At 45.2% G+C, this 27,723-nt stretch overlaps 4 protein-coding genes across 5 annotated transcripts; 1 reads left to right on the top strand and 3 right to left on the bottom strand.

Annotated features, from left to right (window-relative positions):
- Positions 1–1,994: 1,994 nt before the first annotated feature.
- On the bottom strand, positions 1,995–7,694 carry LOC126512072 (cystatin-8-like). The gene is made up of 4 exons (XM_050159632.1): positions 7,599–7,694; positions 7,008–7,304; positions 3,642–3,755; positions 1,995–2,367 (listed from the first exon to the last, which is right to left on the bottom strand). Exons 2-4 carry the CDS (start codon positions 7,233–7,235, stop codon positions 2,284–2,286), a joined length of 426 nt encoding a protein of 141 aa, XP_050015589.1. The 5' UTR covers positions 7,236–7,304; positions 7,599–7,694; the 3' UTR covers positions 1,995–2,283.
- A 2,638-nt stretch (positions 7,695–10,332) lies between these two features.
- Positions 10,333–13,585, bottom strand: LOC126512009 (cystatin-12-like). Its single transcript, XM_050159526.1, has 3 exons — positions 13,391–13,585; positions 11,310–11,420; positions 10,333–10,448 (listed from the first exon to the last, which is right to left on the bottom strand). Exons 1-3 carry the CDS (start codon positions 13,583–13,585, stop codon positions 10,368–10,370), a joined length of 387 nt encoding a protein of 128 aa, XP_050015483.1. The 3' UTR covers positions 10,333–10,367.
- Positions 13,586–16,066: 2,481 nt separating this feature from the next.
- On the bottom strand, positions 16,067–18,677 carry LOC126512065 (cystatin-14). Its single transcript, XM_050159628.1, has 3 exons — positions 18,294–18,677; positions 17,760–17,870; positions 16,067–16,648 (listed from the first exon to the last, which is right to left on the bottom strand). The coding sequence occupies exons 1-3, from the start codon at positions 18,507–18,509 to the stop codon at positions 16,568–16,570; spliced, it is 408 nt and encodes a 135-aa protein (XP_050015585.1). The 5' UTR covers positions 18,510–18,677; the 3' UTR covers positions 16,067–16,567.
- A 3,743-nt stretch (positions 18,678–22,420) lies between these two features.
- Positions 22,421–25,482, top strand: Cst11 (cystatin 11). 2 transcript variants are annotated; one of them, XM_050159612.1, is made up of 4 exons: positions 22,421–22,572; positions 22,838–23,072; positions 23,800–23,904; positions 25,314–25,482. In XM_050159612.1, the coding sequence occupies exons 2-4, from the start codon at positions 22,845–22,847 to the stop codon at positions 25,395–25,397; spliced, it is 417 nt and encodes a 138-aa protein (XP_050015569.1). In that variant the 5' UTR covers positions 22,421–22,572; positions 22,838–22,844; the 3' UTR covers positions 25,398–25,482. The 2 variants fall into 2 exon arrangements, with proteins under 2 accessions (XP_050015569.1, XP_050015568.1); XM_050159611.1 differs by lacking the exon at positions 22,421–22,572 and having other exon boundaries at positions 22,591–23,072.
- Positions 25,483–27,723: the final 2,241 nt, after the last annotated feature.

Genomic DNA, 27,723 nt, shown 5'->3' with positions numbered 1-27,723 from the left:
ACACACACACATTCATTTGTGATTCTGGGGCTCAGAAGGATACAGCACAAATATAAAAGATCTAGCATGTGAATCATATTTAAATTCATATTCAAACAAAAATCAGAGAGAAAAAACTGACTTTTTAATTTTTTTAAACCTAGAGTCCAATTAGTACTGCAACAAGATGCTTTCAAAAAGCAAACTGACTTCCTTTGCCTTTTCCATGTTTCAGGCCAGCATTTTTCTTTCACTTCTTGGTTGCAAAGAGACAGGAAGTCAGAATATGGTTAGGAGACTGAGGCAGAATGACCTCCACTAAGCCATGAGTGAGCCCCAGAGTTATGCCCGGTGGAAGTTGCCCTTCCCAGCCTCTACCACAAAGACACCCGCAAAGAATTATCAAAAAGGACACCCTGGACCTGGGGTTGCTCCCCAAACCTTCAGGAGCTACCACCTGTCCTAAGCCCTGGTGACCGTCTTACCTTGTTCACTGAGAGACTACAAATCATCTTATGTGTCTAACCGCACCCACCACGTAGAAAAGTTCCTCCTAAGATGCTCTTGCAGGACCACCTACTGCTTCCAGCCTCATCCACCCCTTTAGAACGGTCAGTCCTCACATTCATTCACACAGGTCACACATGAGCAGACGGGCTTGGCTTAAGTGCGCAAGGCCTTATGCCTTTGAGATTCATGACTTCCTTCTTTCTGGGAAGAAATATTGAAATCTTTTGTCAACCTGACAAAGTGAATAAATCCGGGCTCATGTTGGGTTCATGGAATATGTGTCTGGCCTTCTGAATCATGCCTGACACTACGTTTCAGACAGATGTGTCATCTAAGATCACGGGTTCCATCCCCAGAACTATAGAATTGAAATAAAAATGTACAGGTCTTTTAATTTTTTAAAATAGTGGTAAAATACATCTAACACAAGATTACCATCTTAAACATTTTAAGTGTACATATGAGAAGTGCCAAGCGAAGTAACACTGATAACTTGTTCATATCACAAAACTGGGATTCTCTATTCCCCCTTAGATACATAGGTGGTTTTTGTAAGATTTATTTTTATTTTCTGGCTTTGAGTGTTTTGCCTGAACACACACACACATGCACATATATGTACAGCACACGTATATCTGGCTCCCATAGGAGTCAGAAGAAGGTGTTGGATTCCCTGAGCCTGGGGTTCAGATGGTTCTGTGAGCTGCCATGTCTGTTCTGGGGATCAAATTTAGGCCCTCTGAGAAGTAGCAAACGTTTTTAACCACCATCTCTCCAGCCCCGACATGATCACTTTCTGCCAAGGAATTCTACCTCTTGCCATCATCCATGTTCATCCACTTCCATCTCTATCTCCCCCCTTCTCCCATCTCCCCTCTTGTTCCTGCTCTATTCTTCTCACACACGCATGCTCACACATGAGTGCATGCACAGAGATATACTTCAGGCAACACAGTTCACACTGGTCTCTTGCTTTCTCTTTCTGACCATTTCTCAAATTGGCATGTAGCGAGCTGCGTGGTGTCACACCTGATGGAGAGAGATGTATAATCAACTCCTGAGATGGCTAAGGCCTGACCTATTCTATGATCACGCAATGATTATCAGCTGCCTGCATATGTGTGAACCTATGGGCAGTGCCCACCTGGCAGTTCGGGGTTGGCAGCCCATGCCTACTTAAGGGCTGGGAGAGGTTTGCCCGGGGAGAGAGGGTAGAAAGAGAGGGAAAGAGAGAAGGAGAAGGAGAAAGATTATTGTGAATAACGTCCTGAAAACTGCTGCTAGAAGAGCTCCGGGTGTTGCGTTTTTCCTTGTGGGACGAGGGTGGACGTGATATTGGCAGAAGAAACAAAAGTCCCCCAATTCACAAATCACACCTCCCCCCAGGGATGGGCTGCTGCTCCTGACATAGTGATGTCCCGCCTGGAACTCTTAGACAGAAAGGAGCCTCAGGTCCAGAGAGGCATCTAGAAGAGATCTTTTGAACAATACCCACCAGGTTCAGATCTCTTTAAGGGATTATTATCCAATCAAAATACATTTCTCCTTCCATTGACCATGTGGAGCAAAAGTAGTCCACACGCCGGTGGTCCTGAAGCTGGCTACAGGTGAGGGTCCATCTTTGGTGCCAGGGCAGAGTCCCTATTTCACCCCTTTCCTCTAATGTGAAACTAATAAGAAAGCAAGCAGGGAGGCACACACGAGCAAAGTGATGGTGGCAGCCTTGAACCAACGTTGCTCTTTTATCACAGAGAAAGGCAGACTCAGAAGTGGGAGGGATGCTCCACGACACCCTTAGATATCTTTGCAGTCCTTGTCCAACAGGGTGAACACTCCATTCCAGGGAAGCGCCCCTACCAAAAAGCTGCAATTTACTTTCTGAAAAAGACATTAACAGTGAACATCAGTAGCATGTCCAAAGGAGAACTACCCTGTCGTTAGGCATCAGCCTGGGAATATGTAGAATAAAAGTCACCGACTGTCCTAAAACTCCAGGGAGCCCAGCATAAAACATAAACTTAAAATCACAATCTTCCAAACAACAGTAAATGACCAATCAGATATTAGATGATGTTAGGATGTGCCCAGGGCTGATATGTTTGTTCTAGTGAATACCTTCTATTGTCTGGGCATGATACCCTTTCTAACATTTAGTGTGTGGAGACAACTTCAGTCAAACATAACTGGACACACTCTGTTCGTTTTACTGGCAAATGTTTGCTCAATACATACAGCAGAGGCTTTCAAAATGTCCTTTGGGGATTTTCTCAGAATGAAAATCCTTGAATCAGAAACTACAAATGAGACCCAGCCATCTGCTGGTGGAGCCTCCGTGTGATGCTGGTCTCTTTTTATGCTGGAGAACCATCCGAGTAAAGAAAGGAAAGCAGATACCTCTGCCCAACCAGGCCCTTCACCAACCTCAGCTTCACCATGGAATGAATAGTTTAGGGCTCCGCACTAACTTGGAGATCAAGACATACAGGCTGTGTCCAAAAGCCTCTTAACTAAGCCCATCATGGCATGGGCTGCTCTCTGCCCCTGCCTGAGCCCAGTTTTTATCAACTAAAACCCTAGGATTTAAATTGTAAGCCAAGAGCTCTCTGAGAAGCTCTCAACTGATGCACAAATGGTAATGAGAAAATGAATAGTGTAACTTCCTCATCTCCAAGGTAACCCAAGTCTGGGATGGGCTATGCTTAACAGGTGAGATGTTGTCTGGGCTAGATAGTGCCTAATCTCCAGCACCTGGAATAGGCCTGCTGCAGATCAATAGGAATTATGTGTAGATGAGTGTGCCAGCAGACTTCCTTTGTATCTACCCAGACATGAGTGATTCACCTCACCAACCGTGGAAGCGAGTCTCAGTCCAAGAGGACAGACTTTCAGTGAACAGATGCCAATAGTTTCTCCTGCATCAAAAGCCCAGTGTCATGGAAGCCTTAGAGTAGGAGTGACCTTGATGATATCCTTCATCTTCTACTCGAGGGCAGCAAGGTGGGCCATATGGGATCCCACATGGGGAGCCATTCAGACCTCCTATAATAATAATCTGGGCATGCAAGATTAACCAGCTACCTAGAAGCCTTGATAATCCCAGATGGGACTTGAAGTCATTTACGTTTGTCATAGATGGATCATTCATCACTCACCTTTTCCAGTTTGGAGTTTTTTTGAGTGACGCAGTTTACAGTATTGTTTAGAGGCTTTTTACAATTGCTGCGGGCAATCTGAACATTAATTTGGTATTCCATTCGGTCTGTAATCTGTCAATGAACAATGGTGCAATTTTAATTAAAAAAAGTTTTTGTATAATTCCCAAAAGCTTTGGAAAACACACAATCCTTCTTGCTTTATCTACAAACCTCCGTAAGGTTGGCTTCAATTTTTACTGTGCTCTAAAGATGGGCAGAAGTAACTCTGGCCTGTGTTGGAGGAATAAGCTGGGCCCAGGGCATCATCACCAGCAGAGCTACACATTGGGTTTGGGAGTAAGTGATAGACTCAGAGAAAGCCGAGAATACTGTGGACTAGACCATCCAGTTCATGCATTCCACATCCAAAAACCTGAAATAAAATATACTCTAAAATCTGAAATTTTTAGAGCATCAACATGATGTCATGAGTAGAAAATTCTGCACCCAACCTTATGCCACCAGTTGCAGGCAAGACACAAACACAGCCACTAAATATTTATTTTATGCCCATAAATTAGGATGGCCTAGGTCAGCGATGCATTTGTTTACAGTGACTGAGAGGAAACACAGAGACCCATAATGGTCAAAGTTCTGAGACTAAATGATTGTTCAGTGATCAGCCCTAAACAGGGGCATCTCTCTGTCTCCCCTGCCAAAGCTTAGGGAACATTGTAGAAGCAAGCACAGAAAGACTGGGAGAGTCAGAGGACAGGGATGAGCGTTGTGAGGTGCCATCTTCTGGGGAGGAGGGAAAACTCAGGGACTCTTCAGTCCTCCAGAAAAAGGTGTCACTCACTCCCCTTCTATTTTCAAGTACACAGAAGGCACAGAAGGTTCGAGTATGTATCTAGCAGTTGATCCAAGTCTCTAAAAGAAGACTCTCAGCACTAGGGCTGACACCACCTGCCCACCAGGCTCACCAATCTGCCGTCTCTGCTAAGCCAGCCAGGAAAGGTGGTGAGGCTTTTCTGCTTGTGACCACAAAGAAATGAGAATAAAAGCCAGGAGGCTAGGTATTGCTGTCATGTGGACATCCTGACTGTGTCCTTACAACCTCTTTCTATAAATAAGTTAGCCAGGTGCTATTTTTCAAATTCAAATTTGGAAACTAGGGACATAGTACAATAGCAAAAGGCATGGATAGATCATCATGAAGATTCTTGATTTAACAACAACAAAGAGAGAGAGAGAGAGAGAGAGAGAGAGAGAGAGAGAGAGAGAAAAGAGAAGAGAAGAGAAGAGAAGAGAAGAGAAGAGAAGAGAAGAGAAGAGAAGAGAAGAGAAGAGAAGAGAAGAGAAGAGAAAAGAAAAGAAAAGAAAAGAGACATCCTCGCAACTCAAATTTGATCACAGGAATCCTAAATGCTTCCTAGCCCAAATATTTGTGTGTTCCCACAACAAACTAAAAATCTTGGCCCTCCCTTAAGGCCAAGCATGGCATGGTGCCATGCTGGCAGCCTTACAGGAAGGATCTAGAACGCCTGACTGTACTTTCCCACCCTCGCATCCCTGGTCCTTCCTGCCGTCCTTTTGCAGCAGATGCTATCAGTATTGTTCCCAAACATAGTGCCAGCTCCTGTGGTTCTTGCTTGAGATTTCCTGCTCCCAGCAGGAACCAAGGGCTCCTAGACCAGCTTTCAGCAGTGGGCAGAAGGGGATTGGTGAATAAATAGCCCAACCACCCACAGAGTGGCCCAGCCTGACTGCGTTCTGTATGCCTTCCCAACTCCATCAGTCTCATTAACTCACCCTTGGGTCAGCCACCTTCCACTGTCTTGTCTCCTTTCCCTCCTACCCTCGCAGTGCCTGCTGGAAAGGCCTCCAAAATGCTCCACCTGCCCTTGAATTCTACCATGATGCTCTGCTTCTGGGGAAGCCAGCCTCCCAACAGCCTCCCCCCAACATTAACTCCTACTCTGACTTCAAGCCTTACCTTCCAGGTCATGCCCAAGACAGTGACAGTTCTTGCCAATACTATGTACTGACATCATCCGGATAAGCTGAACACCTCCCATGACCAGGACACCACTTAGAGACTCTCATTTTAATAGTAGATTTGGTCTGTTTGGTAGGGAATTTATACATTCTATAGGTGGAAAACATTGTCTAAAACATTCCCCTGAGAGTCTGCTCCCCTGTGCTGTACCACAATACAAAACAGAATTCTAATTCCTGGCTGAGGGGTTTTCTTTTTGGTTGGACTTCTGGCTCCCTATAGTCTGAAGAATGTTGTTCATTTCACCATCCCCCTCACAGGAGCTAAGACAAAAACGGCTCATGAGAAATTTACTACTACCAATTGTTCGTGCTACCTGAGCACCAAAGAAAGTGAACGAGAGGCTGTAAAAGAGGGATTGTGGAGTGCAAACCATCAGTAAAGGATGCTACATCATCAGCATCATGTCCTAGAGATACAATGTTGAGGGAATGTTTTCCTGAGACATGGGGAAACATGAATTGTCATAACAGTGATATTGCTGTTGAAAACCTCTCCAATTCAATCACACAACCAACTAACTGAGGCTTCAGTTTTCAATTCCTGAATTGCCATTGGGGGAGGGTGTTATACAAAAGAGAGCAGTAAGTACTGTGTTGCAAACCCCAGGAAGCACTGTGCCCATTGGATTTATGTGAACCGTGTTCCTTAGAGCTGGACAGTGAATCTTTATGATAAAATCAGTGTCTTCACTTTTACTAAATGCACATTGGGTAAAACATTAACACACATAGCTCAGCAGCTCAAAACACATAGGACTCTTGTAAGGGACCTGATTTCAGCTCCCAGAACCCATATGAGTGGCTCACAACTGCCTTAACTTCAGTTTCTAGGGGGTCTAATGTCCTCTTCTGTCCCCCATAGGCAACTGCACACTCTCTAACCACAGGCATGCATGCACATAACTAAAAATAAATTTAAAAATTAAAATTAAATAGTACAGGACACTCTAGTAGTTTATCCAATAGACAGTTACATGTCCCTCTGTATAACCCCATATTCCCTGTTCTGTGGAGCACTTCTCTGTGGCAACATTATTGGAAAATATTCCTGGTGCTTCATTTTTCTCCTGATCTCAATAAGTGTGAGAGCATTCGATTGGCAGTTCTGAGTTACTAAGTTAATACGCGTTCCTAGATCCTGAGTCGGGCATGTGTGAGAAGGGTCGTGTGAGTCTACTGCTTTTGTCGCTGTAAGTACGTGCATAACGAGTCACACACTTAGGATTGTGTGGCTACCTTGTATTTTCATTTGTGTCCTCTCTCAACCTGGCCTTCACCTGTGCCACCGTATGTAAAAGTCCTGTCTGAAGAGAACTTTCTTACCTGAAGCTTGGCATGCAGTGTCCTGTCCACGAGGAAGACATACTTGTCCTCGCTTCCCTTGTTGTATTCTTTCATAGCAAACCACACACACTGCTTCACATTGGCATTCGAGATGTTGATGGATTCAAAGTACCTCAGCACCTTCACTTCGTTCTTTGCTTGATCCGCACCAACTGCCAGAGCCACTGGAATGAGGATGAGCATGAAGGGCCACAAGTATTTCATCATGGTCCCTCGGTCAAAAAGCCCAAGAGGTGTTTGTCCTTCACGTCCTCTTAGAGCTCTGCTGTTGTAGGTCTGCCAAATTAAATAACACAGAGAAAAGGTCTCTGAGTATTAATTATTGGTGGGGCCATGAGGATTGCTCAGAGGGTTAAGACACTTGCTGCAGAATCTGAAGACATGAGTTCAATCATGGGATCCACACGTTATGTTACGCACATACTCTCTCTCACACACACACACTCATACACACATACAAACTAAATATTTTTTTTAAAATATCGACTATGAGACTATGGAGATGCCCCAGTGTGTAAAAACACTTGTAATGCAAACGTGAGGGTGGATGTTCAGTTCCCCGGTACCCACACAATGCAGGGTGGGTCTCGTGGCCTGTTTCTAAGTCCAGCATACTGGAGGCAGGGCAGACAGAAAATATAGTTGGCTAAACTAGCCAAATTCTTGGGCTCTGTTTTCAGATGAAAGCTCCTGCCTCCACGCATAAGGTGGAAAGGGACTGAGAAAATATCTGATGTCAACCTCTTGCCTCCACACATATATTCACACAGGTGCACAAGTAGCTAGCTCTCTCTCTCTCTCTCTCTCTCTCTCTCTCTCTCTCTCTCTCACACACACACACACACACACACAGGAACATCCATACACACACGTGTGACTTCCACACCACCATACACATGCCAAACATCCTTATTATGTTTACTCGGGAGCAGCAGCAGAGCCTTGCAATGGGAAAACATGTTCCTTAAGACACAATGAGCATATTCAAAGAGGCTGAAACAAGAAAAGATGAAAAACAAAATGAGGAGGATTATATCAGACTTTGGCAATAAAGCTGTGGTTGCAAGAAACAGCCATGAGGATGCCATCGGTCCAAGGTTAAAGACAAGATAGTGGGTAGCTGGCCTTGCGGGTCTATCATCTGTGGAAGGCTGAATGGCCTTTGTGCAAGATTAGGGTCCTGGCAGAATCTTTGAGAACTGTTTTTGTTATCAGGCACCCAGTAAGTACAAGGTCCACCTCCCCATCAGAGCCTCCAGCTTGATGTTTCATTAGTGGATCTGGCTAAGGCCCAATGAAATGACTCCATTTTGCTTCTGATAAATTTTGCAGTTCAAGGTCTTACAAGAACCCACCTTCTCAGTATCAGTGTAGCTGGATTCAAGACACAGCTCTTCAGGACACCCTTGAGAGCCACCTATCTCCTGTCTCACGAAATGTATCAGTAGCACCCCTAGTTAAAGGGGTTCTGCCTTTGGCCTTTGCCTCTTGCCTCCCTCCTGGGTATGATCCATTCATCTAGAGAAACATCCTCTCCTGGGAGACCCTGACATGTTTCCATGTGACCCCGTGCCTGCCACCACCTACTGTGTCCTGTAAGCTAGAACTATGAAAGCTGGTGTGCCCCAGTGTTCACTGGCACTACCCCTCTCAGACTGTCCAACCTGCTCGTCCTGCCGGGCTCCTTCCTCACTCTGGCCACTCCAGCTTGTGGCTCGTCTGTGTCTCTGACACTCTCAGCTCACACTCACGTCCTGGCCAGGCAGCTCTGTAAGCCCTGACCTTGAGGCCCAGGCCCTTAGAGGGAGGCCATGCTTTGTGATGTAATATATAGCACCTGTGACCATGCCTCACAGCACCTGTGACCATGTCTCATAGCATCTGTGACATCTGTGACCATGCCTCATAGTGTCTGTGACCATCCATGTCTCATAGCATCTGTGACATCTGTGACCATCCATGTCTCACAGCATCTGTTCAGCCTCTAGCCTTTGGCTCTAAGCAGCTCAGAGGGCTGGAGACAGCAGGCAAGCACCTTCTATGTGGGGACTTCATGTGCCCACTTGTGCCTATCTCGGCCTATAAGAGACGCTTGACGCTTGGCCCCTCAGCTTCATGAGTTTGGACCAATAGCTGCTCCCTCCGCTGTTTGACCAGATCTGGGCCTGGGAGGGAGGAAGCAGGCTGCACACGTCAGAAGGCCAAAGGCTGCTGTTGTGCTGCATTTAAGGAGCTGCATAGAACTGTTCCTAAAATCCTTGTCCCTGGGCATGAGGACAAGTTCATGGGAATAGGAAGACAGGGAAAGAACTGACTCTCTACCATAGATCACTAAAACTGAAGTTACCAGAGACCCAAAGTGTAGGAGGAAAGATCTCACAGGCTTCCATTCTGGGTATTCTTCCAGATAGTCCTGTCCCTGCCTTCCCTACTCTGCAATGTCCCACCCTCCCACTTGGAGTCTTACGTCCCTCCAAGGGCTTTCTGAGAATCTGAGGGGAGAAACTCAGTGTTACTCAACCTGGAGGCAGCACCGTGCCTCTCTGGACACAATGATGCTGAAAGTTATAGAAGCCAAAATGGAACCTGAGTGGGAACATGAGCTTCCAGGAGCAGGTGAGAACACTGAGACGAAGCTACTGTTTCTTAAGACGTCACACCAGCCACGAGTCAACGCTCTTGTCAGCAGCTATCAGTGTCCCATAAGGGTAGAATCTCTGTCATTTTCAGTTTCCATCTCTCTCTCTCTTTCTCTCTCTCTCTCTCTCTCTCTCTCTCTCTCTCTNCTCTCTCTCTCTCTCTCTCTCTCTCTCTCTCTCTCACACACACACACACACACACACACACACACACCATGGCCTATCTCTAGTCATCTGCAGAAGGGTCAACCACTGTGATCCGGGTCTCTGAGATGAAAGCAGAAAGGAATGCAGGGGGCTGTTCCCTGGAAGATTATTTGCCTTCCTTCTGAGCATAGGAATGAGGGAGTGGAGAAATTGTAGGATGAATGAATGAACTACATTTACAAACATGAAATGATGAAATAATGAATGAATGAAACTTTGAAATAAACAAGAAACTGTTTCACAGAATCTACTCAACACTGAACCTGCAAGTGAGCTGATAATAATGACAATAAAGTTGTATCATTGTTCATCACTAAGAATGGTATCCGTGGCAAATAGACAATGCAGAAAACCTTAAACACTGTTCAGGGATCCAGAATGTTCTGTGAGATGATTTTAATTGTGCTGGTTCTAAAATGCTCTAGGACTACAAACAGTCACCCTCAGAGGAAAGGGGACTTTCACTGCAGGTACACAGAGATGGTGGCCCCGCTTAAATCTCCGCACAGGTACTGTTCATGACGGTGAACTGAGTTATCCAAGGCAGAGTCTCCAAAATATAAGTGCAGCGCACCTGAAAAAGAGTTACAAAGCATAAATTAGAAAAGCGCAATGCATTGAGGCTATCTAGATAGTAGGGACTCAATTTGCCCAAAACTAAGTTTTAAAAAAGAAGAAAAGGAAAAGAAAGCTAAAACACATTAACCTATAGAAAGACTCATAAAGCTCAAGGCTCCACCACGAGAAATGACAGGTTGTGAAATCTGATCCCACGGTCTCCTGAAAAAAGCACCTGGCTGGAACTATCACCCATCTTAAGTCTTTCTGTCCTCACAGCTTCCCTAACACACATGGTGATAGATGAATTTCTGCCCCTCCCAAGGGTCCTGAAAGTCAGGGAATTTCTTGACAAATGATCTGTTTAGAAACTTTCCAACAGAACACACAAACCCATCCCAATTGAGGGTACTTGAAGGCTGTTCGTTGAAAAGTGAGACCACACCCTGATAGAATTCCCCCTGGTGGGTAACCATCCATAAGGTCCAAGTTCCCATGGATCACATATCAGCTATAGGACAAAGATGTCACCATGAATCACCCTTGAGACCCCCCCCAAAAAAAGCCTGAGTGAGCAGACAAATAGTTCTCATTCCCCACCACAAAAAAAAAAAAAAAATCAACAATGGAAGACTGATGACCAAAGGAAAATCATGTTCTTCCTGGACCTTCAAAGGTCTCTGGAGGCATAGAACTGGAACCACAGGGAAGATTACATCATAGGTGGAGGCCACGTGGGTGTCTGCAGGTTTTCTGTGGACAGTCAGTGGGGGTATGAGCAGAGGGCTGCTCCAGCACTGGAAGATAGGCCCTGCTTGCTTAAGTTGCATTCTTTCCCAAAAGACTGCTGATAGAAGGGATTGATTTAATCTCAAACCTTTTTCTCTCCTTGGCCCTCCTGCAATGGGCAATTGTCAATGTCTTCTTCAAATTTCTTACAAATCGTACGGCCCATCTCCAGGTCTATTAAAAACAGCAATTTCTTTCTCTGTCAAGAAGAAATTGCAAAACTGTTAGAAAACAACTCGTCGGAATAAGTGAAAGAGAGCTCAATATAAAAGCAAGCAGAAAATGTGTAAGTTCAAACAAGCAGCAATAAATAGCACATATCACATACAGTCTTGTTTCTCTGTTGTTTTATGGGGAGGGAGATGCTTGCTGTGGGTTTTTTTCTTTGTTACTGTCAAGCCAAGGTTGGTATAGCCCACGATGACATCCAACTTTCAATTTTACTGATCCTCAGCTTCTCAAGTGCTAGGGTTACAGACATGCTCTTTCTCAGCCTGTCTCTTTTAAATCTATTTTTTTTTTCAAATTTTTTTTTAATTCTGCACAAGAGATACGTCCACTTACGTAGGGATATAGCTCAGTTGGAAAGTGTGTGCTTAGCATGTTCAAAGAACAAGTTTGGTGCCCAGAGCTCCAAATATCTATTAAATACAACTAGGGTAAGCACCAAGTCTCCCCTCAGTCCTCTTCCCACTGGTAAATACCGAGTAGTCTCAGTGACTGGGCAGTGAACATCCAGGGTGCCACATAGTCACACAATCAAGTCCACAGCAAAGAACCTGTACATGGTGCAGCCACACCCATGCCACTATGACAATTATCAAATGTTCTAAGCTGCGTCAGAAGTACCTGCTGAGTGAGTGATTCCGTGACCTAGAGTAGGACCCTGATGAGACAGCCTGCCATGAGCAGACAGAGCAGGGAACACAGCAGCCCATTTAAGATGTGTCTTTCATGTAGGTGCTGAGTACACAGAGTACTCATCTTGCAAGTACTTAAATGAAGTGGCCATTGAGTGTCCCAATATTATTCTCAGTATCTATCAAAAATCCTATACAGGCTATTTCCTTATACAGAGATGCCTGCTCAGACTGCTTCATCCCTCTTGTTCTGTTTTTGCTGCTCTTTGCTTGATTATTTGATTATGTTCCTAAACACTTAATTCAGAAAAAAGGAACCTTGGTGGTACCAGATCAGCACACACCACATCTGCTCCAAGACCCGCTTTGTGGTGGTCAAGGCACCATTCTCTCTAACATGGCCTGAAGCTTCTTGTCCAGTGGCAGTGTGGGCCACTACACTCAGTAAGCCTTCAGTGAAAGACTAGGTGGTTTGCCTAAGAGCACCATCCAGTGGATTCCTAGGGCTCCCAGCTTGGCATCCTTACTGCCATACCTCGCTTCTGCACACCTACATCTCAGTATTTCCTTCCCTAAGATACAGTCACAGATCACAGTACATCCTACCAAGAGACTCAAGACTCTAGTACATTGGCTCATCCTTCCCTAAGGGTCTTGTGACAATGCACATGTCCCACCCACCCAAAGAGCCATCACTTTCTTACCTTCTTCAGCTCCCAGGACCCTGTGTCACTGCTCACACCCTAGCTCATCCCATCTTACTCATGGGTTTGGGCCAGCTTATGTCTTCGCCCAGCATAGCAGTCTGAAAAAATGGTTCCCTGTCTGGTTCCTCAGCTGACGGCCTGGATGTCATCTCGGCAGTGATGTATGTTGATGTTACCAGGTACCCAGCCTACATCCCCACCTTGCTGAGCAAGGCCCAGTTCATCCAGCTCCCCAAGGGTGCCTGTCACCCTGTCACACTTGCTGCTGACTGCCACTGTGTGGGGATCTGTTTCTTCTCGTCTCTGTGCCTGCCATTCTCACCACCTGTCTCTGCTGTTCTGGCTTCCCTCGGCCCTGATTCTATTCCCCTCATCCTGAACTCAGATTGGGACATTGATGCTGCCCTTCTACCTCACTTTTCAGAGGTTGCACTCACTTTAAAATAAGCCCAAAATTCTGAGTTTTTCTAGCACTCTTGGGTATTTTTTTTTTAATAACATTTACCAAATGAAAGCCTTGGTTTCGACTTACTGCAAACCCAAACAGCCCCCAGCCCTGCCGGGTATGAATGCAAGCACCACACAGGAAGCAGGCTACTCACCTGACTCTGACTTCTCCGGACTCTCAGGAACTTGTAGGCAAAATTATCATCCTGATTTTCATTGAAGTGAAACACCACATACTCCACAGAAATGCTAAAATCCTCATTGTTCTTGTTGATTTCTACAAATCTGAAGCTGCAGTCACGAATCCCCATCACAATAAGCCCCACAAGCAGGAAGGCCTTCCACAACATGGCTGTCTTCCGTGTCCGTACTGGGAGCTGAGGATGCACGCATTGGTAGAGAGGTGGCGCAGCTGCAGATGGTGATGCCAGTCCACACAGCCCCGCCCACCAGAGGCCCCCAGGTGCTAAAGTCTTTATTTTGACTAGGGCAGCTGACTATTGCCATCTCTACTCCTCCACCTTGTCCCTCCCTCCATCTGAAAGCAGAAGGTTGAAGAGGAGGTCATATTTTCTACACCTTGGGGACATAAGCCACAGGCTTATGGGCATTCGTGCAACCCTTTGCCTTCACATTCCCAAGACGGCCTTCCCCAACCTCGGCCCACTCTGATAAGAATTGATAGGAAGTTTGGGCTTGTAAATCCAACTGGCTTACTGTTACTGCTCTAAATTCAAGAACTGGTGGAGCCACAGAAACTCTCATGAGGTAAAAGAGGTTTCAATTATTGGGAGTTAAGAATTACTTTGGCCTCTCAGAGGAGCCCAGTGGGAGGGCTCAGAGTCAGGACTGGGAGATCATCTTCTCTACCATCTCTGCAGTATAGCGGCCAGTTCATTACCTCTGCCTCCTTCCCTGAGACCTGCAACCCATGTACTAGGGAGAATCAGAAAGGGAGGCAGTGGATCTGTAGGGATGAACAAAAAAAGGCAGCCATGGGCCTTGAAGCTGACTGGACTCAGAAAGAGGCACCTATTAATATATCCGCACCCAGCTCTGCCACTTGGCCCTGTGCCAGACTTCTCAGGAAAAATACTCCACATTCTGCCTTCCTTCTGGAGAAACTGCAGAGACGGCAACAAGTCAGGGGATGAGTAAACTGGAAAGGCATAAATGTTGCCATCATGGGAAAGGACTTATGCTCAAATGGTCTTCCCTGCCATGGGATAACAGGATACTTGAACCTTCATGATTCCAAAAAGTTGTCCCAGAACCTAACCATTACCTTGGGGACAGAGTAGGAGCAGAACTATAACTCTGGCATAGAAAGGGACAGGGCTGTGGACATGATTGGAAATACCTTCCTGCAGCGTCCAGGTGGGAGGAAATGATCTCACAAGATGGTCTAACGATGGACACCGTCTTAGTTAGGTTTCTATTGCTGTAATAAGGCAGCATGACAAAAAAATCAGTATGAGGAGGAAAGGGTTTATTTCATCTTATAGCTTGTTATCCGTCATCCAGGGAAGTCAGGGAAAGAACCCAAGGCAGGAACCTGGAGGCAGGAACTGACTCAGATGCCACAGTGAATGCTGCGTACTGACTTGCTCCTCATGGCTTTCTTAGCCTTTTTTTTAAATACAACTCAGGACCACTTCACAGGGATGGCACCACCCACAGTCGGCTGGGCCTTCCCATGCCAATCATTGATCGATAAAATGCCCTACAGATGGCTTGCCTTCAGGCCATCTGATGGAAACATTTTCTCAACTGAGGTTCTTCTAGCTTGTGTCAAGTTGACCAAAAAGGAAAAAAAGAAAAAAGAAAAAAGAAAAACAAAACAAAACAAAACAAACAAACAAACAAAAAAAAAACAAGACAGGTGGTGATGGTAAGGGTGTCTAAAAATGCAGATATCCTTCCCACCGTAGTACTTCAAAGCACGCCTGAACCCCTTGCTTCTCCCCGCCCCAACACAACACCATACATGCCAAGTATAATTTTTTAAAGAAATAGGAATGGGGACTGGAGAGATGGATCAGTGATGAGAGTATTTACTGCTCTTCCAGAGGACTGGAATTTGGTTCTCAGCACCTACATCAGGTAGCTCTTTCAGGCACTTGTACGCATATGCATATACCCACATACAGACACACATGTGCACAAACACATAGACATACACACAGACACATATATGTAATTAAAATAATAAAAAATAAAATCTTTTTTTTAAAAAAAGTAAGAATGTTTTAACCCTGTGGTTTTTTTTAAAACATCCTGTCCTCCCCGGATTAACTCCACTAGCCTGTTTAGCCTTAGAGATTTATAGCTAAACTTTCTAGTGTTTCCCTTCTTGATTTCTAGATAAATTCAGAGAACACAATCCATATGACACCCATTCTCCAAAGTTCATGAAGATGTAGATTATGGACCAGAATATGCTCAGTTTGGGTAAATTATCCACAGGTTCAAAGAGGGCATGTTCTGAACTTGGATGATGCCCTGTGTAGCACAAAATCAAATCTGTTTTGATAAATTTTCACATTTTATTTGTCTTTAGTGATTTTTACTCTGTGGAACTGTCAGTTACTGAGAGAGGTACCTGAAACTCTCGAATTAGAATCGTGTGTCTATTGCTAGTCAGTCTGTGGTAGTCAGAAGGCCAAGGCCACCTATCCTGTCATTTGCTCCTTCCTACGACCCCTGAGCCTGGGCCTGGTCCCACTGCAGAGTGGACACTGCTGTCTGTATGCCTGGTTCCTGACACAGAAGTAGTGGGGAGACAGACGACTGTGCCCTGGAAGAGAGTTTGTAGTTCTTTTCCTGTTCCTTCTTTAGCTTTGTCGGTTGTAACATCACTGCGGTGCCTAGGCCAGTCTCTAGCTTGTGAGCTTCCAAGATCCTCCCATTCAGCTTCCTGCTTCACATGAACTGAGGAGTCTAATTTACTCAGCCATCCATACCTAAGGCAGGGCGATAAAATAAGACAGTTGCAGCCAGGTGGTGGTGACACACGCATTTAATTCCAGCGCTCAGGAGGCAGAAACAGGTGAATCTCTGTGAGTTCAAGGTTAGAGTGGTCTACAAAGCTAGTTCTGAGACAGTCAGGGCTACACACACACACACACACACACACACAAACAATTGCTTATTATTAAAAATTGGTATCCATGACAAATAGACAGTACGGAAGAGCCTAAGCATTGCTCAGGGATTCAAAAGATGCTATGAGATGTTTTTAATTGCATTAGCACTACACAGACCTTGGGCTACAGATAGTCACACTCCCAAGGAAGGGAGAATACTATGTGTAGCCAGAGCCCCCATGCCCCTTATGTTGGCACACAGGTACTATTCAGGATGGAGAATTGGGAAAACCAAGGTCGGGCATCTACTTGGAAAACACAGTGGACCTGAAAAGATAATCATAATAAGTAAGTTAGAACATTAAAATGCATTGAGATAATGTACAGCATGCAGTAATAAAGCTGAAACAGCCATTTTATGGAAGTGGAGACAATAAAGCTCAAATCTCCACTAGGACAATGGACACAAGTCACAAAATCCCCCCCCACCTAAGACAAGGGGGTCCTGAAAAGGCACCTGCCTTGGGTCTTTATCCTGAAGCATCCTCTCCTCACAACTCACCACCCACCTTCCACCCTGCAACTTATGATGATGGATGAACTTCTCCATCCAACCCAAGGATCCTGAAGGAACCAAGGGATGGCTTGAAAGACAATCCTATCAGGGCGCTTCCCAGCTGAGCAGCAGCACAAACCACTCAAAAATGATGCTGCTCCAAGGCCATTAGTAAGAAGGTAAAACCAAACACTAACACAGTCCCCCAGTGGAAAGTCATCCTCAAGATGCCAGATCCCATGGATTACATGTCATATGGGACAATGATGTCATTCAGAATCACCCAGAATCTATCAGGAAGTCCGAGTAAGCAGATAAATTAAATAGTCCCTAACCCCAAGACATGAGCAAAGGAGGGATGATGACTGCTGGAGGAATTTGTTTTCTCAAATCCAGATGGTCTCTAGACCACAAGGAACCCAGGTGGGGCATCTGCAACAAAGGGCTGCCTTGGGCGTGGGAGTCAGGCTCTGTCTGCCTAAGACGACCCCTTCTGTGTTATTTCTAGTAGGTCAACCACATTCCAGTGGATCACCCCACATTCAGGAATAGATGGATAGCACAAACGGAATTGATTGGTTAATAAAAACAGGACATGAAGTTGGAAATAAAGGTAGATCTGAGAAGTTAGGGGAGAACTGGGGAGAGAACATGATCCAAATACACTGTAGAAAATTCTCAAAGAATTAATACAAAATTTTTCAAGATAAAAATAAAGTAACAAATAAGCAAATAAGGGGAGACGATAGCCCCTTCTGCTTCCAGTGAGGGAGCCCTGTGATGTTTGCCCACACCTTCCCTCCATCCAGTCTCAGGCTTTACTTCATTATCTTTTCATTCCCAAAAGATCAGTTGTAGCTGCTGATGGTTTTATTATCTAACCTTTTTTTCTCCTGAGCCTTGTAGCAATGGGCAATTGTCCGTGTTTTTATCATGTTTCTTACAAATTGTGCAACCCATCTCCAAAACCAATAAGAAAATCATTGTCCATGTCTGTTGAAAAGAAATTATGCAAGTGTTATTTTTATAACATAAATACAAAAACAAGAAGATAACCAAGTGGAAAATGGGCATTGCCTGGATATGCATGTGCTTATAAATAGGCATCTATATGGTACATGCCGTCATTGTATGTCAAGAGAAATGTGCCTTCTTTCAGTACTTCCTGCTACTTCCTGCTAAACTCAAACTCTGGCACTCTACAGGAGCATGGACACATACAGGGTATGGCACATTCACAGGTCACAATCAAATCCTAAACAACAAGCAACCTGCATACACTGCAGCCATGCATGACAATCTGACGACTCTCAAACATTCCCTTGAGCAGCATGGGCCAGACTAAGAAATCTGATTAAATCAGATGAAGAAATGGGGTCTGTACATGAAGGGGTAAAGCTTTGTATGTGGACTCACCTTTTTCTGGGCTCTCCCAACTTCCAGCAACCTGTATGTGTTCTCTTCTGGGTGGTTGTCATTGAACTGAGCCACAGCAAACTCCACTGATGCCACAAAATAGTCTAGATCCTTAGTAATGTCTACGAATTCTTTGTCAATGGTCCATAAATGAGTGCCTAGCACAATCAGTCCTACAAGCAAGGGCACCTTCCACACCATAGCTGTCCTCTGCATCAGCCTAGGGACTGGGGACACACGGGAAAAGGGATGGAACAACCACAGTTGGTAACGCCCTTCACAGCTCAGGATCCCACATAGCCCTGCCCATCAGAGCCCTGTGCTCCTGAATGCCTCCTTTTGTGTTTCTGTCTAAGCCCTTATCTCCACTCTTCTGCCTTCTTGTTCCTTCTCACTATCCCAACAGACGGTAGTGCAGAAAGACACGTACCCCACCCCGTGTTGGCACCAACCCTGAAGTGACAAGCATCCGCAGACATCCCCTCCGTATACACATCTCCAGACTGTCCCTGAGCCTTGCCAGGGCAGGTCCCACTTGTGCTGCAGGCCCATTTGTCATTACACGAGGCTGGAGAGGATTCCCAGGGCCGGGAGGAAACTCCTGAGAAGTCTGACGAACTCATTCCTGGGAAGTGGAATCAGCTGTTGCCAAGCCTGCCCATGACCTTGCCTGCAATACACACCACCTGCCGAGTTCAAGGCCAATTGTTTGGGGGTGCCCATGAGCTGCCACCTTCCTACTGTCCCCGTCCTCTTTGGCCAGCAGCTACATCTGGCTCCATTCTCCTTGTTTTCTGGGCTCATTATCAGTTCCCTTCACTTTTAACCTGCTCTCATCTTCTGACGTCTTTCCTGACCTCTGGGCTGTAATTACGGAACTGTTTCATTCTAATCACCGCTGATTTCAAATCAGCTCTCATTTACCAACTTCTAACTCAAGCCAACCACAGGCAGAGAACATCTGTCTTACCTTTTTTTTTTTGAAATGTATTGAGATTGATTTTTATTGTTATTGTTGAGAATATGACCACTAGTTCCTGCACTTTAGAAGAGCATAATTCATATGTAGAGTGTTAAGTCTGTACATTGTAAGTCTTGGCTTACTGGATTCTGTAGTGGATATTTCGTTTGTATTTTAATAAATAAAGCTTTCCTGAAGATCAGAGAGTAAAACAGTCCTACTGGTCATCCTTACAGACCAGGCAGTGGTGACACACACCTTTAATCCCAGTAGTCACACGAGTTGGCTATAGAAAGTGGACGGTAGTGGGGCACACCTTTAATCACAGCCCTGGCGAGGAATGTAAGATGGGAGGAGACAGTTCTCACACAGTCTCATTCTGGGAGTCCAGGAGGCAGGATCACCAGTTCAGACTGGGGAACTTTGCTGAAAGGGCAAGTGGCCATTTGAAAACATAGGCACCAGGTGAGGCTGCTTTTAGGTTGATGTAGTAATATTTTGTTAATGTTTTAACAAATAAAACTTGTCTGAAGATCAGAGTGCAGAGCTAGCCACTAGAGGCCAGGGAGTAGTAGTACACACCCTTAATCCCAGGACTTGGGGTGACAGAGGCAGACGAAGCTCTTAGAGTTCAAGGCCACCCCGGGCTACACAGGATTGAATTCCACCTTTTACTGGAGTCTTGTCACGGATCTCCCTGGGAAGAGGAAATAGAAGAGATCTTGCTGGGTGGACTGGGGTGGATGGGAATGGACATTAGAGGGACTGGGTTGGGGAGTGGGTGGAGAGAGAGAGAGAGAGAGAGTACTGAAAGATCTCTAGAATGAGGGGGACTTCGGAGGATCAGGCAGAAACCTGATGCAAGGGAAATTTCCACAAATCTATAAGAATGACCCCAGCTAAGACTCCCAGTAATAGTGAATATGTAGCCTAAACTGGCCATCTCTTGTGATCAGAGATGTGACCATCCTAATTGTCCTCAGAGCCTTCATCCAGTAACTGATGAAAAGAGATGTGGGACCCACAGTCAGACATTAGGCAGAGAAGAGCAAATGCTGTTGAAGAGAGAGAGGAGGGATTGTAAGAGCCATAGGGGTCAAGGTCATGAGAAGAAAAGCCACAGAACCAACTAACCTGACTCATAGTAACTCACTGAGTCTGAAGCAACAACCAGGGAGCCTACATGGGGCAGACCTAAACCCTCTCCATATATGTGACAATTGTGTGGCTTGGTCTGTTTGTGTGACTCCCGATGAGAGCAGGGGCTGTCTCTGATGCTTTGTCCAACTCTTGGAACCTATTTCTCATACCGGTTTGCATTGCCCAGTCTAAATACATGGGGAAATGCTTAGACTTATTGCAACTTGATATGCCATGCTTTGTTGATACCCATGGGAGGCCTGCCCCTTTTGGAACAGAAACAGAAGAGAAGTAGTTTGAGGGAGAGGTGGAGAAGAAATGGTGGGTGGAGGGAATGGGAGGAGTTGAGGGAGGGAAAACTGAAGTTGGGATGTAAACTAAATAAATAAAATTTGAAAATCTCTTTAGGTTATAAAATAAAGATAGCAGCATGTAGCTGTCAAACCGAGCAGATTCCCTTTGCCAGGCCTGCTGAGGACTCAGATTGAAGGACAATGAAGAACACTGGAAAGCAGAACGTGGGCCTAACCTCCAGCAAGTGTAGAAGTATGTGCTCTTTGAGACCAATGCATGCAGAGCTGAGAGGCTGGATTGGTCCGTCTCAGCATAACTCTTATACATTGATGGCATCCCCATCTGCAAACCAGAAAAACACAAGTTTGGGGAAATTCTAAAGTATCAGAACACTCTTCAGTGCTATTAAGGTCATGAAGATCAAGGAGATGAGTAAGGAGCCATTTGGGACAGGAGACAACTCTCAGACACAATCTCATTCTGAGGTTTCCTGGAAGCAGTATCACCATTTTCAGACTGTGGTCGAGGTAAGAGTCAGTGACTGGCTGCTTTGCTTTTCTGATCTTCAGGTTGAATCCCAATATCTGTCTCTGAGTTTTTATTAATCATGTTTCAATGTTCAGGAGTATGGGCTACTTATGGAAGCTTGGATGACTTAAAGGGAACTCTATCCCTGAAAAATCCCACTCCAGCATAAGCAATGACTCATGAAACTCCTTGAGCTGCTTGAACAACTTGCAGACTGCTAGGCTGGGGAGGCTCTTCTCCCCAGAAGTTTTTGCTTATATAACTTCGAGAGGGAGGTACTTCGAGAACTTTTTCAGACTTCAAAGATTTTTGCTACTTCCTTAGTCTCAATGAACCTTCCCCATTAAGAAGAGGATGCTCCAATTCAGAGGAAATAGCTACACAATGGTCTATGGGAATATGCACTTATGGTAGGAATGGAAATGCATGTGTCTGTATGAAGATGCATCTATCAATGTGAGTGTGGGTACATACATTTGCATGTATGTACATGTCAGTGTGAGAGCAGGTATGTGCACTCACACCTCTGCCCTAGGAGCTTTCACTACCTGTCCTGGGATTGTATCCTTCTAAACAACACCCTACAGCAGTGGTTCTCAACCTTCCTAATGCTGCGACTTTTTAATACAGTTCATAACGTTGTGGTGACCCCTAACCACAAAATTATTTTTGTTGCTACCTTATAACTGTAGTTTTGCTACTGATACAAATGGGAATGTAAGTATTTTTGGAGAGAGGTTTGCCAAGGGGATCACAACCCACAGGTTGAGAACCACTGCCTTACAGGCTTACTCAAACATCTCGTGAGCTGGCATCACACAGATGGCTGCGTCCTGCCAGTCTCTGTGCCTTTGACCTTGCCGTCTGATACCAAACTGGAGCTCCTGTGGGGTCTTATCTTGCTGAAACCCGACTTTGGAGGCAGGAAAGTCTTGGCATCCCCTCCTTCAACTCCCTAGCCACCTCTCTAAAACATGGAGTCAGCCACACTCCAGTGTCACTAGCTTTCCAAAGTGAGGCTCTCCGGGTCCCTGCTTCTCTCTCTCTCCTCCTAGTTTCCTGCTCTTTTGATGTACAGCCTGGAGCTACTGTTCAAGAGCCAGGTCAAGGACAGGCAGGGCTTCCTCAAAACCCAGCCCCTCCTCCTAAGCTTCTCCCTCCCATCATCCTGCCGGTGATATTAAATTTCCTGAGATCCAGTACCCTTCATGTCTCCTCCATTGCCTTTCCCTGAAGTGTTCTGTGGCCCCTCGTGATTTAAGCTCAGTGGAAAGAGGCCTCTGGCTTAGCTTCCACTGAGGGAGTAACAGTCCCCAGAAGTGTGTGTTGCTTGAGAAGCCAGCAAAAAGTAAAAGTGTGAGTGTGTGTGTGTGTGTTTGTATGAGAGAGAGAGAGAGAGAGAGAGAGAGAGAGAGAGAGAGAGAGAGAAACTATGCAAAAAGAATGAGAATAGGAGTGTGCTTGCCAGTCATTGCAAAGTGTCCCTAGAGTAGGCAGATGGGAGGAGAAAGAAAGGAGGCCCGTGGGTGTCGCTGCATGCTTCCCTTAAGTCCAACTCAGGAAAGCCGTGGTCAGCATGACCTAACAGACGAAGGGGGCAGCTCTTCCCAATCTTCTCCAGCTGAAGGATGATGGCCAGACCTTGGAAGGCGCCACAGCTCCTGGTGGCCATTCTGGTGGCCCTGGTGGCCTTCAGCTGCCAACAAAAGAGGAAGACATATATAAGCGTCTTCAAAATGAGTGCGCTGGATTCTTCTGCACAGAGCACACTGAAGTATGTCACGGAGGAATACAACAAGAAAAGTGATGACTTGTACAACTTCAGGATCATCCGCATCCTGGATATTGAGTCTCAGGTGAGTGTGTATGGCTTCCCTGTCTCTCCTCCACAGCGGGACCCAGGAAAATCCCAGGTGCTTGTTTTGGTAGACTCTTACTGTACAGACTAGGTTAGCCTCAACCTTGCAGCCTTCCTGCTCCAGCCTCCCCAGTACTATAATTGCAAGTGTAAGCTACCATTCCCGACTGGAAGTGGCTGTTTTAGGGGAAATGCACATAAGCTAGAACGAACGAATCTGTCCTTTTGATGCTAACCAACAAATTACACAGCCAGGCCCAAGTGCCCCAGTTGTGTGCCTCTTAAAGTAGTGCTATTAGAGCCGTCTGTGCTATGCCCATCTGGGACCACCAAGATGCCATAGTCAGTCTGAAAACTTACAATACAGGACAGGTGGCCTACAGAGATGAACCTGGTTATTATCTGGCCACTCACAGAAAAGGTGCACACAGTCCTGCCTGGAACTATTAGCCCTTTCGACGATGTCCAAGGGATGGCTGAACCCATAGAGAAAGATTATTTCTGGTAATCTTGGTGGCTTCTCCAAGTTTTCTAGTAGTCGTGGTGCTTGAAGTTTCAGTGAGTGATTAAAAGAGGCCTGGAGTTAGGCAGGAAGAAGAGCAAGGATCCCACAACTGTGCAAGGCTGGTCCCTTGCCATTGAACATGGTGTATTGAGCACTGGGCATGAAGCCACCGTGGGGAGAAGGGGTCATTCTCCATTTCTTTTCCCCTCACAACCCACAGGTAACAGACCACATGGAGTTACACATCACAGTGGAAATGCGAAGGACCACCTGCTTCAAGACAGAGAAGAGTACCTGTGATGTCCAAGAAGGGGAACTTTACAAGGTGCCAGACAAGCTCGTTCTCACAAAGCGATTTTCCATGGGTTTTTCTTGGTTTTAGCATAAGTGAGGGCAGACTTATTTGGGATTCACCCAAGATTGCGTGGGAAAAAAAAAATCTCATGGGTAGTATCTCCTCTTTCAAAGAGGGAACTAGAGGCAGAAAAAGCTGAACCATTGCTTGTTGGCGCTAAAAAAAAAAAATCACAAGAAGGAAGAGGGAGACTGGACTACAGAAGGACACCCCAGGCCAAGGGAAGCAATTAATTATTAACCTATTTTAGCAGGAAGTAGAAAATGAATTTGAAAATAATTTGACTGGCACACGGGTAGACTAAGGAAAACAAGCCTGTGCGGGTAACCTGCTGAGTGACCTTAAGCCCCAAAGGCACCTCAGTCCCCTGCAGACTTCATTCTGATCCAGCATCCGCCCAGATGCTGCACTATATCATCTCCACTTCTGTGTGCACAGTCAGGGTGTGTCCAACACACACCTTTAGGCTGTGAGTCCTAACAACGCTATAACCATCTCTTAACTTTCCTCAAAGGAATTTGAGCAAGGATGGCATCATCCTGGTTGATGTCTAAATTTTTAAGGTAATCATTAATAGCCTTTTGCTTACAACATGTTCTTGTTCCATTCATAAGCTATATATGGTAAACCTGGTAATAATGACGTGGAGGCTCTCAACACACAAATGCGTCCTTTTCTAGGCTCCCTCTTTATATTAGGACATAAAATTCAGTGCTCTGAATAAGTGAAGGGAGAGATAGGTAGACAGGAGGAAGAATAGGTGGGAGAATAGAAGGATAAATGTGTGGATGGATGGAGCTAGAAGCACAGATTGTGAATGGGCGAGTGGATAGGTAGATAGACAAAAGGAAAGAAGAAAGGGAAAGAATGGAGGAGGCAGGGGGAGGAAGAAAACTATAAAAAAAGAAGGGAAGAAGGGAGAGAAGAAGGGGGGGTGTGGATCCAATAGAAGCCCAGGGAGAGAAGATAATGGTAAATACCATCTGAGCGAAAATGATGAGAAAATAGAACCAGGAATTCCCACAGGGAGTACAGGTGGGGCCTTCTATTTCTACTCCAAACCTGACCACAAACAGGACGTACTCCAGAATGATCACAACAATGCTTTTGTCACATGAATGAAATCACATAAATATCAGGACTGGGGTGAGGGGTAACAAGGCAGTGTCATGTCCCCGGCCGCTTGTCTGATAGTCTCTTCCTTCTCACCGTGCATTTGAGCCCCTTTATCGTGTTTCTTATAGAGACTCTGACTACGTACTCCACTTGGGCTCACTGGGCACATCCCACCTCAGATTCCCAATTACTGCATTGCAGAGTACCGCCGTGCCCAGCTCTTGTTCATCTTTTAAAATACGTGTTTTGGTCTTTTGTTTTAGCAAATCCGGTGCTACTTCTCGGTGTATACCATGCCCTGGCTTGAAAGATACAAAATTCTCAGAAAAAACTGCACCAGTGCCTGAGTGTCTTGGAGCACAAGCTGTGTCCACCAAGCTTTGGGGTCACCCTGCAATCAACAGTAACCCTCCGCTCACACAATAAAGATGGTAGCCTGTTCTCATCAAGCTCTTCATGTTGTGATTCCCCATAAATTCCTCAGCTGTAATAACAAACGGTGGAGGGCCACTAGGGGTTCCAGTAGGGAACACAGATAGTTTGTGAACCTATGGCTTACAGCCACATGATAGCAGAACTTGGTCCCTAGTTTCATGGCAAGTAGGGGACCTTAGGACTTTTTTGTTTGTTTTGTTTTGTTTTTGAGATCAGGTCTCAGGTAGTTTCAGGCTGACCTAGAACTCACTGTGTAGTCACCTTGAACTCACCATGTAGCCAGGATGACTTTGAACTTGTGATCTTCCCTCCTCCACCTCCCAAGTGCTGGGATAACAGGCATGTACCACCACACGCAGCTTTATGCAGTGCACGGGGGGGGGGGGTGTCAAACACAAAACTTCAGGTAGGTTAAACAAACATTCTACATACTGAGCAACACCCCAGACCAAATACTCTAAGTTTTAAGACTACACGGAGAGATCGGGAGACGGACAATAAGGAGATGGAGAGATGTTTACAGTGGGTAACTCAACAGCAGAGATAGTAACAGGTGACTCCCACTATGGAAGCAACTCAGGAGCCTGACAAATAGCTCCCCTCCCCTCGCCTAAAGTATGAAACAAGGAAGAAAAACACAAACTAAGAAAGACAAGGACCTTACTCCTAGTCCAGAGTTGAGAGATGACCTCTGTTTCTGTAAGGAAACACTAAACTCAGAGCTAGGCTCCCCCCACATTCCCTGCAGCCAGGATCAGAGAATAATGCATTGGATTCTGGAGGTCTTATCTATGAGAGAAAGGAAAATAGTTGCCCTGTGGGAAAGAGGGCATAGTCCATAATGCCCCCCATATCAACCCATATCAACCAAAGAGATAAGATCCACTAGAAGAGAAAGGAGTGCAGTCAGGGAAAAGCCAGAATCACTATGTCACAGGAGCTGCGCTCTCTGTCTTGTTCTGTTTCCTACCGATGATAACATGATAGTACAAATGAGGTAAATTATTTTTAATAATAGTCTAATTGTACATTAAGAACAAGTTGAAGAGGATGAGGAGCAGTAATATGAGAAAAGGGGTCAAGACTACGATAGGGAAACCCAGAGGAACAGCTGACCTGAGTTAGTGGGAGTTCACTGTCTCTGGACTGACAGTTGGGGAATCTGCATAGGACCAGACTAGGCCCTCTGAATGTGGGTGACAGTTGTGTGGCTTGGGCAATTTGTGGGGCCGCTAGCAGTGGGATCAGGATCTATCCCTAGTTCATGAACTGTCTTTTGGGTGTCCATTCCCTATGGAGGGATACCTTGCTCAGCCTAGACACAGGGGAGGGCCTTGGTCCTGCCTCAACTGTGTTAACTCTCTGAGGAGTAGGTGGGAGACAGGATGGTGAGAAGGCAGGGGAGTAGCAGGGGAAGAGGGAGGGGAAACTGGGTCGGTATGTAAAATAAAAATGATTATATTTTAAAAAGAAAAGAGAGAAAGAAAAGAAATTTAGCTCAAAAGGGAAAAAACACAAATTATGATATTTCTTTAATCTACAATCAGACTTGTTTAGAAGTGAAGTATACAATGTCTTCAACTAAGTTTGAAGTACATATGAAAAATGAGACTGTGGGTAAATATAAGAATGAGGACAGAGATGCATAATACCAAGACAAATGTATAAATTGCATAGTGTAGGTGGTGAGTATATAGCTGCTCTTTGCAAAATTCCTTCAATTTTAGATTAAGTTGGAAGATGTTCACCAGTATTCTGAAAAACAAATAAACAAAAAAACATGAATGCATACATTACATCACTCAGGGTCAGGTTTTAAATAACTTGCCAAAATGTGTTTGTATTGTTCAAAATATCTCACGCTGGAGTTGAAGAAAGAGCTCAGAGGTTAAGGGTGCATTCTTTCTTGCAGAGGACCTAAATCTGTTCTCAGAGTCCATGTCAGGCAGCACACAACCACCTGTAATTCCAGCCCATGAGATACCCAAGATCTTCAGGGGGTACCTGCACACACACACACACACACACACACACACACACACACACATAATAAAATAAAATATCTTACATTGAAATCAATGAATAAAATTGTGGAATTAATCATGACACTGGATACAATTTTTCCTATGCTCATTATACATAAGTAATTTAAAAATGCTAAACGATTAATATAAAATTTAATCTAACATTATAGGGATCACTTAAAATATATATTAGGCTCCTTATTTAGCAAGTTAG

Source organism: Alexandromys fortis, unplaced genomic scaffold (genome assembly GCF_014885135.2).
Source record: "Alexandromys fortis isolate MF-2015 unplaced genomic scaffold, M_Fortis_MF-2015_v1.1 scaffold_115, whole genome shotgun sequence".
In the NCBI taxonomy this organism is placed as follows: domain Eukaryota; kingdom Metazoa; phylum Chordata; class Mammalia; order Rodentia; family Cricetidae; genus Alexandromys; species Alexandromys fortis.
The sequence above is the reverse complement of the archived record's forward strand: the minus strand, read 5'-3'. Positions and strand labels throughout refer to the sequence as shown.

What these genes read in the sequence shown, in the direction of transcription:
- LOC126512072 (XM_050159632.1), bottom strand. Translation starts at nt 7,235, where the DNA reads ATGATGAAATACTTGTGGCCCTTCATGCTCATCCTCATTCCAGTGGCT. An exon ending in CACTGCATGCCAAGCTTCAG is followed by an intron (nt 3,756 to 7,007) that starts GTAAGAAAGTTC and finishes GTTCATTGACAG; the next exon opens with ATTACAGACCGAATGGAATA. An exon ending in AAAACTCCAAACTGGAAAAG is followed by an intron (nt 2,368 to 3,641) that starts GTGAGTGATGAA and finishes TGTCTTTTTCAG; the next exon opens with AAAGTAAATTGCAGCTTTTT.
- LOC126512009 (XM_050159526.1), bottom strand. Translation starts at nt 13,585, where the DNA reads ATGTTGTGGAAGGCCTTCCTGCTTGTGGGGCTTATTGTGATGGGGATT. An exon ending in TCCGGAGAAGTCAGAGTCAG is followed by an intron (nt 11,421 to 13,390) that starts GTGAGTAGCCTG and finishes TCTTCTTGACAG; the next exon opens with AGAAAGAAATTGCTGTTTTT. An exon ending in AGGGCCAAGGAGAGAAAAAG is followed by an intron (nt 10,449 to 11,309) that starts GTTTGAGATTAA and finishes ACTCTTTTTCAG; the next exon opens with GTGCGCTGCACTTATATTTT.
- LOC126512065 (XM_050159628.1), bottom strand. Translation starts at nt 18,509, where the DNA reads ATGCAGAGGACAGCTATGGTGTGGAAGGTGCCCTTGCTTGTAGGACTG. An exon ending in TTGGGAGAGCCCAGAAAAAG is followed by an intron (nt 17,871 to 18,293) that starts GTGAGTCCACAT and finishes TCTTTTCAACAG; the next exon opens with ACATGGACAATGATTTTCTT. An exon ending in AAGGCTCAGGAGAAAAAAAG is followed by an intron (nt 16,649 to 17,759) that starts GTTAGATAATAA and finishes TTATCTTTTCAG; the next exon opens with GTCCACTGTGTTTTCCAAGT.
- Cst11 (XM_050159612.1), top strand. Translation starts at nt 22,845, where the DNA reads ATGATGGCCAGACCTTGGAAGGCGCCACAGCTCCTGGTGGCCATTCTG. An exon ending in TCCTGGATATTGAGTCTCAG is followed by an intron (nt 23,073 to 23,799) that starts GTGAGTGTGTAT and finishes CACAACCCACAG; the next exon opens with GTAACAGACCACATGGAGTT. An exon ending in AAGAAGGGGAACTTTACAAG is followed by an intron (nt 23,905 to 25,313) that starts GTGCCAGACAAG and finishes CTTTTGTTTTAG; the next exon opens with CAAATCCGGTGCTACTTCTC.